Here is a 9,796-nt window from a genome sequence, read left to right on the forward strand (position 1 = left end):
ATTATAATACCATCCATTTTTTCTATTTTTGTCTTACTAGTATCTCATTTTCTTCATACCAAAAACATAGTCCAAAATGTACGACTTCACGTGCAAGTCGATATAGTAATCTCTCTGAACGTGGCCTGCACATGCAGAAAAGTGGAAGATCTCTTATCAAGTGAATTTCATCTCACTTTCCTATCCAAGCATGTGCAAAAAAGTGCACAACCATTGAATTCTCGGAAACTCAAGCTTCCGTCAGCAGCAGGAATACTAAAGCATTCATTCAAAGAACGACATTTTAGGCCCAATCAAAAGCCACGCTAGTAGCCAATGGCAAAGCTCAAAACGTATCTCTAGTTTAATTTAATTTAATTTATTTAAAAACTACCCCTTCCGTATCATAGTAATCAAGAAAAAAATTATTTCAAAATAATTATCATTTAAATTTTTTAATGTGAAATTAATAACTTTTTCACGTATATCTCTTGTATTTAATTATATGGGTTAAAAAATAAATTAATGATGATAAGTTTAATTTTGTAAAATTAATATTTTGTTTCACCTATTTATTAGTTTTTATTGATTTGTATAAAATAATTTAGGAGGACAATTTTAATAGGACTAAAGGAGTAATAATAATAATAATAATAATTATTATTATTATTATTATTATTATTGCATTTATTTCTCTATAGGAATTTTTAAACATGATAATTCTTCTAAAGTTATTTCCACCTCTAAACAAGCACTTAACGTAAATGGTCAATTATTTCAAATTATATTTTTTAATATAATATTTGTGCAAGGTCTAATAGGCTTTTTTATTATTACGTAAATTTTATATTGATTTCTGTAAAATAAAAAAAAATCTAAATAATTTAGTGAGACTCGTCAAATTCATAGCTTCATTTAAAATGAGATGAATCAAAATTAAGTGCCAAGCAATAAATAAATAAATAAAATGTAGGGTCAAAGATGAAAAACTATTTGCGTAGAAACCAGCATGCCAATTTTTTAATAGTTTTTTATTCATATTGATTAAGAGTAGATTCATTATTAATTTACTTTTAAGTGCATTATTAATTTAAAAATGAACATACACTCACTTGGCTTTTTTAATTTTGTCAAACTCGCTTTAAAAACACTTTTCTTCAACTTTAAAACCAGTTTGTTCAAAAATTCAAACATATGAATAACACAAATTTAATATGTACAATTATTTTAAGAATAATAGTAATAGTAATGCCTCTCCCTCATCAGTTTTATTGCTATTATTAGCCTGTGTTATATTATACACCAATCCAATGTTCTAATTTACAAAGCCAGTTCAATAGCCATTTTACCTAATATTTTACATTAAACGTGCATCCTAATTCACAAAGAAACGTACATATTTCCAAAGAATTTAACACAAGGCCAACCAATATAACATATAACCATTTTAATAAGGAGGCAAGCTGATGAGGCAAAGAAAACAAGTAAGCAGTTTAATCATTATGAACATATCAAAATATTAATTTCTCAAATTATTGTAATATTCTCATTTAGAACAATAGATTGGGAAAGAAAGAAAAGAAAAGAAAAAAGTACAGCAAGGTGTATCCAAAACAACCAACTAGTATCCAATATGGATACATGGCTAACATGTACATTTGACCACTGCCTTTGCCCTTTGAGTGTTGTTTGGAAAAGAATATGTATAATTATACATTTTCACTTTCAGGATGACCATTGATCAGGTAAGGTGAGAAAGTATGTAGTCATGGCCTTCCGGAACCTTTTCTTGTATTGTTTAGGAGAAACTATAGTGGGAGCAGCATTTTTTGGACCCCCAAGTATCCCTGATGCCTTCACCCATGTCTCCAAATGCTTGTCCCATGTGTATTGTCTCATGAAATCAATGATCCCCAGAACCAGTTCCTTGCGCTCATCGTCGACTCCAACCAGCAAAGAATAGTCCATAACGTCAACAGACTGAAGAACCACAAAGGGAGAAAGTAAAGTGAGTAACAACCATATACTAAAACCAAGAAACTGCTAGTTAAAAATATTTTGGGTCATAAAGTAAAACCATAGCTTGCATGCATGGTTCAAGGGAAATTTTCAACAGATCGTTTTACAAGAACTTGTTATGAACCTTGAAGGAGCCACATGATTAATATAATAAACAAGCCTCGAGAGATACCATGGAAACTTAGGCATAACCTATGATACAGCAAAGTGCCAAGAAACTTTTATTTCTATAGAACTTAAATTTAGAAATGCAGGATGTAACCTTTAACCATTCAAAGGTTGCTTGGAAGCCGAAATAAAGCTTACCGCCAAAAAGGATGTGTCATTCCATACAGCTCTTTCCAGTATTCTCTTAGCCCTACTCCCTAGAAATATGGGCTTTGTTCTCAATGTTTCTAACAAATTCATGTCTAGCATCACTTTGTTTGTCCCAGTTGTGTCAGGATTATACCTAGATCTTTCTGAGCCCTTGAGATCATATATCCTGGATATCTTTCTCTTGTAAAAGAGATTTTCCATTACCATCAGATCTATTTTTGTTTCCTTCCCACCTTTTGGGTATTTGACCGTGACCTGCCACCAAAACAAGAAACTTTGTAAACATAAAATTTACATTTATACACCGGTCTGGCATGTTTGTGTAAAATGTCAAATAATGAGTCGAGTTCTCACCTGATAAATACCAAGAATTTTGGCAAGACAAGTAGGCCCTCCTGAGTTCAGGGCATCCATCAGGTATTTGAAATACTGAGGTGCAAATTCTTCAAAGGACTCCAATTCTGTCTTGGTCACTTGTTTAATAATAAACCTCTCGTCCAATGATTTGGCGAAATATACATTACTTTTCCCTCCCTGTGCACTCCATCTCCGGCAACGGCTCATGGATCGCACAAAATCAACCTCATTGGGGCAGCATTTTTTCCTAAGTGATTCAAACTGCTTTGCAAAATAGCAAGTGACAGAAAAATTCACTTTACCTCCAGCTCCCACAGAATCATCGCCAAAGGAAATTTGTAAGTGTAAAGATTTTTTGGAGTCCCTGAGAAGAGAACCAACAGAAGATGGAACATCTTCAGACCCATAACTACCATAATTGATATAATCCAAGTCCAGACTACCCCATGCAGAAAAGCTGGAAGCAGCTAAATCTTCTTTGCTTCTCTCACGAGCAATCCAGTTACTCTCTTGCATATCTGACTTACCAGACACCCAATCTTCATATTCCTTGGAACTAAGGGCATATGATATTATGCTAGAGTAATCATCGTCATAGACAGCAATAACTCTATCACCATGATATGTTTGGGAAAGCAGCAATCGAGCACCTTCAGCTATGCCTGAAACAGAGGAAATGAATGATGGTGTGGAGCTCAGAATCAGATTTAGTTTCTGTGTCTCCCATGGCAACATTTGAAAGTAAGACCGCAATATGTTAGAGACGGGGTCTCTAACCATATTCCCATAATCTCCAGAAGCATGAAAAGATCTAAGTGTTGATAAATGTAAAGATGAGGGCAAGACTTTTCTGATTCTTTCCTGAACTCTCACTGCTGAATCAAAAGAATGAACTCTCATTGGTTGTGACACCCTTCTAAAAGGAGGGCTATCATGTTGATTAGACCGCTGAATACTTCCAGCTGGGACGGCATTAGCTTGAGGTTGATCAGTTCCGGTCCATGCAGAATCTATTCTCTCAGAAAGATTGGACTCATTTGGTGGGAAACACTCAGATAAGGTTCTGTTAAGTTCACCATCTGAATGTACTTTCTTTCCCTCAAGATAACATGTAAATGATCCCGACGCACAAGTTTCAAGTGCGTCATCTGGCTCTGCAAGCATATGACTCTCATGAGACTCGTGCAATTTTGAAAGACGAGCATTATTTTGCTCAAGTCCACAGTCAAAATTCCGCTCCTTGTGAAGTGAATCAACTCTTAACTCTTTAACATCTGCACATAATTCATCTTCTTGTTTAACCTTGGAGCTAAAACTTCTTTTAATGAGAGAGTCCAACGAGTATAGTCGGTGATCCCAAACATGTGAACCAATATGAAGAGAACGCCTCAAGCGATTTAGTTCCAGAATGTCTAGTGTCATCTTCCCTGGTTGTGTGGTCACTGAGCCTGACTGTAGCAAACACTACATACACATGCATGAGAAAAGGGGAGAAAAGAACAGGAAATTAGATACAAGTATATTCATCAGTAAAATCTATGAATGAGCACACATAAAAACACTTGAACCCGACAAGGTTCTACAAAACCAAGTACCATAAGACAACAATGATACATTACATAGACAGCATATATACACTAGCTTGCTTACATGATAATCAGTTCTTTCTCTTTGAAGCATATCTTTCAGATCCAGTATGTGGTTTTGAATGTCACATGTATCAGATGACTCATTTCCAATACCAGGAGACACAATCTTCATTTCCAACCATTCAAGCACATTAGATATCTCCACATACAAGGTTTCCACTTTAATAAAAAGCTGCACAAAATAAGGAAAGTGAAGTTATTTTTTTTATACAAGGAGCAGATAAACTAAAATTTACAATTACTATAGTTCAGAACTACATGTAAAACAGAAAAGCAAATATTAACAGCTTTTTTATATCACCTCTTCTGCCTCCTTTCTAATCCACTCCTCTTGGATGTGACCAAATTCCAACACAGATGGAGGTAAATGGACAGAAAGAATATCAATAGGGGAATACCGGAAAAAAGCAACCATGCTCCCATACCTGTTACACATCAGGTTGTTTGTCACCTTTCAAGTATTGATGACCAACACAAATTACATAACAAAAAATTGATTGGTGATTCCTTGTCTGGATGATTTACCCATAAAAACGGAGGCAATCCCTCTGCAAAGAATGTCCACAGGTTGCAACTCGATTTGCAGTTGCATGGTTAGAAAAGCTAAGTTCCAAGAACTTTCCAAAAGATAATCCCCAAGCAGCATCCGACATAACGACTCTCCGAGTTGCTGGTGGAACTCCATCCTCAAATGGACACCTGAGACACCGGTGCCACATCCAAATCTTGCCATCTCTTTCCCCTGGTAACTTCAAGGAGGGAAGGCGCCTAACATTGATTGTAAGATTTCCTTGCTGGTGAGTAAAACATAGGACGTGAGCCTCAGCTGGCTCTTTACAAGACTGGCAGCAACATGCCTGGAAAAAGCAATTCACGTCATTTCACTTTAAAATTAACTAGTACCAGAAAACACAAAAATAATTAAACACAACTTACCTGATCAAACAGATCATCACGAAGATATCTCCCAAGAGGCTTATCAAAAGAGCCATAGAATTTTATGCGCAGCAACCTAGTACGTTCACATACAGTTCCTTTTGATACACAATGACTTGAAAAGTACACCAATATGCTCTGATGACCATCAGTGGCAGAAAAGTATTCACCAGAAAGCTCATCTTCATTTGTCTTGTCTTTTGTTAAGTCAGCAACTTCACCATACTCCCTCTCCTCTTGAACCGTGGTTTGTTGCAATTCTGATTGCAAAAGGTCTCTTGTACTAAATATAGTGTCTCCATCTGATTCATTGCCCTGATGTAAATAATCTGATTCTACAGTCAAATTAGAAGTTAAATTATTATAGAATGAATCAGAGAGTACACTCTCAGCTCTATAATCTGCCATGGTGCCTGTAACTGAATGACAACTAAGGTCATCAAGATGCTCTGGCACTGATCCCAAATTTTCAAGCTTTAAATCAAGGCCAACAAAGTCCTCCACTCTAAAAGCATTGTCAGCCTCTGATTGGCACATGGTTGTAGAAAAGGAGATAGGTATGATAGAAATATCAGTGTCAGCAGTTGCACTCTCTGGCATGTCAGTAGAGTTTTTAACTATCACTTTAGGTAGGGTAGCACCCTCATCGGCAAGGAATGAGGTCTCAAGAGATAAGTGATAGGCTGCAAAAACTGCATATTGCACAACATGTTTAATTTTCTTTAGTTCTTCACGGCATGTGCCCTTCAGCAAGACCTATAATGAGAATCAAAATCAGAAACAAGCAGCATTGCACATCCATATCCATATCTTTACACAAAAATAAACATGTAAAAAAACATGGAAGAAAATAAAAGAAAAAGGAATACCGTGCAACCCAATCGCCGTGGACAACCTTCAAAAAACATTAATGTTTTGGATGGCTTTTTGCTTAACTGATTAGTAGTCTCCCGATCTTCCACCATTCTGTCTAACCGGAACAACTCACAGTTCCCCAATCGTGCTTTAGATAAATGATCCACTGATGGAGTGACAAGAGCACCAGTGCACCGAGCTATACGCTCCAGCAAAGGCCTTTTAACATTCAACACCAAGGAGATTTCCTTTGCCAGCAAATATTCCTGGGCACATGAAGCTACACTTTTTTCTACCAGCAAGACATTTGGTCGTAGAGCCTCAATTTTCGAAATGATCATCTTCAAATGATCATTTTCCTGCCAGCATTAACAAATCAGAATTTCTTTCCAAGAAAAAAAAAAACTTAACTGGAAGAGACATAATCCATATGTGAGTCATGAAGGCACCTGCTGTAACAATGTATCAAAAGAAGCCAATTGATTTGGAACTTTCTGATATTCCAGAGCTCCACCTAAAAGGAGTAGCCTAGGCTTTTTGTATTGAGAGGTCATGCGCTTGTGCTTAATATTTTTTGTGCAAACTACTCCTTTGACAAGGGTGCTGCAAAACAAAAAACTCATAATTTAATGGTGAATCACATAGAAGTTCCTAGGAAAAAGGCAGTGATTTATAATGTATACAGGCAAAGTTTGGAAGGCATGTTACCTCTCACTTGGGCTTCCAGATGCTATACATTTGACCTTTACATAATCACCAGGATCCATACTGCCACCTTTGCTAGTATCTGGTCTCACAAAGTTAGCAGCCTGCCAAGCTACCGTTGCAACTATGTCAAGCCAGTCCTCAGAATCATTTTCCTTACCAACTTTAATTCCCTCTCCCTGTAAAAGCTGTGAAACAAGAGCTCTAAAATGCCCTTGGATGACAGATTTTAAAGGTTCCTTGTTTTCATCATTAAGTTTCTCCTTTCCAGGAAACATATTAGATAGACTGCAACTGGATGAGAACAAGGCACCTGAGTCACCAATATCATCATCCTCATCATCATATGAAAAGAAATTACCTTCTGCATCATCGTTTTCATCATCAGGAGGTGGGGGAAACCAAATAAGACCATTGTTTTCAAAATCCAATGGCCTCTGTGAATTCTCATTCTGGTTCCGGAAAATAGACAAGTCGTCAGAAAAATAAGCAGTAGTATATGCATCCTCAGTCCCTTGCCCAGGCTTTCTTAAAACGGCCATACTTTGTTGACCAAAGGGACCATCAGTCTGAGGGACGGGGCCTTTCTCCTGCCCCTTCTGTACAGGAAGCCCAGCACTACTAGAAGTAAAACCAATCCTAGAAGGGCTATCTGAAGGACTCGACCCCACAAAATTATAATTGTAAGTGTCATGTCTAGCACTAACGCTACTTGAATCTATATCTGAATAATTATCACAATATGTACGTGATGGGCTGAGAAGGTGCTTCCTAGAATCATCCGTTCCCTCTTTGTCACTCCTACATTTATACACAACACATATCAAGCACAGAGGACTTTTGATGAAGAGGGACTACTTGAATTATGCAAGTAACTTTTGACTTTCAAACAATTATAAAGGATCATTTTGTTCTCAAATTCAAGGATAAGAAAATATATATTCATCGTCAATTAAAATACCAAAGAAAATTTACCCTTTCAATTGTAATAGTCAAAGAACATGGAACACCATTATGTTAAGATATCAGATATGCAACAACTTTCTAATGAACTTCCCAAAAATATTAAACCAAAAGCATATAAATTCCTGTAATTATGGTGAAAATATGATTACCTGAAGGTAGATGGATGAGTAGATACCGAAGAAGGGTGAGTACCAGATGAGTTCACACTCTTATTGACCACAGAACAAGGATAATATCCATAATCATGATCATGGAAACAGCGATCAAATTGAGTTCCCTGATTCAATTCAGCTTTGAGAGGAGAACCGAGTCTATCACTCTCAACACTAAAGCATGGAGAAGGTGGCTCAGGACTTTGTCTTGGACTCTCTTGTGGAGAGACAGAAGGGTGCACTTTCTCACTGCACTTCTTCTGACCCTCACAAGACATCCTCCTCCTATTGCCATCTGAACAGAACTTGCAGGAATGAAAGGTTTCCTTAATTCCAGTGTTGTCAGATTCAAAAATTTTAAGATCACAACCCCGGATGCATGTCTCACACAACCAACGGCCACAGCTTTTGCAATTGTATTTGTGCTGCTGATTCATTTCACCAAGATTTCTATTGCACTCACAACACATTTTACAGCCACTATGATGGAGCATATCAAATTTCTCAGACAAGTAACACAAATCACTTCCTCCCCAAGAAACCCAAGACCTTACCTTTTCTATTAGATCTAATATTGAACTATCAGGTATTCCCATATAAGATGTAATGACCCAACAAAGAACTCAGCCACTGCCTCAAAAAAAAAAAAAAAAAAACTCTACTTACCCCTTTTCCAGTATTAGGGATTTTCTTTCACAAAATCAAAAAACAAAAGCAAAATCCTATGCTTAGGCACCAGAATACAAATCACTAAAATTGTCTAAAAATTTTTTAAAAAAAATCAAGTGAAGAGTATTGTAAAAACCCACGATAAAATTATGGGGGTGACTGTGATTATTTTTTATAAAAAAAATCAAATTAAAAATAGTTACCTTTTTTTCCTCTTTTGATTTTCCAAACCCTCCAGTGAATCAAATAATATCAAAGGAGGAGGAGACAACTATAACGACGAGAATCTAGGATTCACAAATTAAACAATATTTACACCGAAAAAAGAAAAAAAAATCCTACCTAAATAACCACGGAAGAACAACAACAATGTTTCAAATACCACAAAACCAAGAACGGGAATCTCTCTCTCTCTCTCTCTCCACACCCAGCAACAAAAAAGCACGAAACTTTGAAATGCTAATGAGACCCCCACAAAAACTAACCGATCCCTAAATCACCCAGAATGCAGTGAGAAACCGATTCGAGCATTACCACAACAAAAGAAACAAGACCCTTAATCGGAAACGAGTTGCTCTCTCTGTTTAGAACAAAAAGGCGAAGTCTTTGAATGAAGAAGAAGGAGAGGGAGAGAAGAGAAAGTGTTAACGAAGGAAGAAACTTTAAATGATGGGAAGAATTAGAATCAAAAGGAGAAAGAGAAGTACGGAGAAGGTTCCCTTTCTACCGGAATAGGCTCGCATCTCAAACAACAAAGCCACTTCCTTCTTACCCATCTTTCTCTCCTTCACTGCTTTCTTTTCTTTTCTTTTCTTTTCTTTTCCCCTTCATTCTCTCTTCCCTCACCACCTTATTATTATTTTTTTAATCATTATATTAAATGTTATTCATTTTTTTATTTTTCAGAAAGAGCACACAATACTCTCGCTCCTTTCTTTTTTAAGGTCTTGCTAATATGTTTGTATTGGATAAAGAATTAAAAGTAAAAAATATTTATTGTAATAATTATAACGGATCTAAAATAAAAATAGGAGACATCACAATTTGCACATTCTATTCAATTTTATTTCTTCTAATTTTTTAATAATACCTTAAAATACTAATTAGTATTAACCTTTTTTTATAAGAATTAATTAACAAGTATTTTAATATTTTTTAAAGTCTATCTAACCGGTTCCCTTGATAAGAACA

The 9,796-nt window shown here is 36.1% G+C and overlaps 1 protein-coding gene across 1 annotated transcript; it reads right to left on the bottom strand.

The window, feature by feature from the left end:
* Positions 1–1,479: 1,479 nt before the first annotated feature.
* LOC100782480 (putative 1-phosphatidylinositol-3-phosphate 5-kinase FAB1C) lies at positions 1,480–9,448 on the bottom strand. Its single transcript, XM_014778168.3, has 11 exons — positions 7,934–9,448; positions 6,822–7,619; positions 6,563–6,716; positions 6,128–6,472; positions 5,259–6,014; positions 4,848–5,179; positions 4,624–4,747; positions 4,324–4,494; positions 2,671–4,137; positions 2,305–2,571; positions 1,480–1,959 (listed from the first exon to the last, which is right to left on the bottom strand). Exons 1-11 carry the CDS (start codon positions 8,530–8,532, stop codon positions 1,705–1,707), a joined length of 5,268 nt encoding a protein of 1,755 aa, XP_014633654.1. The 5' UTR covers positions 8,533–9,448; the 3' UTR covers positions 1,480–1,704.
* Between the last annotated feature and the right edge of the window lie 348 nt (positions 9,449–9,796).

This window comes from Glycine max, chromosome 7, assembly GCF_000004515.6.
Source record: "Glycine max cultivar Williams 82 chromosome 7, Glycine_max_v4.0, whole genome shotgun sequence".
In the NCBI taxonomy this organism is placed as follows: Eukaryota; Viridiplantae; Streptophyta; class Magnoliopsida; order Fabales; family Fabaceae; genus Glycine; species Glycine max.

What these genes read in the sequence shown, in the direction of transcription:
- LOC100782480 (XM_014778168.3), bottom strand. Translation starts at nt 8,532, where the DNA reads ATGGGAATACCTGATAGTTCAATATTAGATCTAATAGAAAAGGTAAGG. An exon ending in ACTCATCCATCTACCTTCAG is followed by an intron (nt 7,620 to 7,933) that starts GTAATCATATTT and finishes GTATAAATGTAG; the next exon opens with GAGTGACAAAGAGGGAACGG. An exon ending in GTGATGATCTGTTTGATCAG is followed by an intron (nt 5,180 to 5,258) that starts GTAAGTTGTGTT and finishes TGCTTTTTCCAG; the next exon opens with GCATGTTGCTGCCAGTCTTG.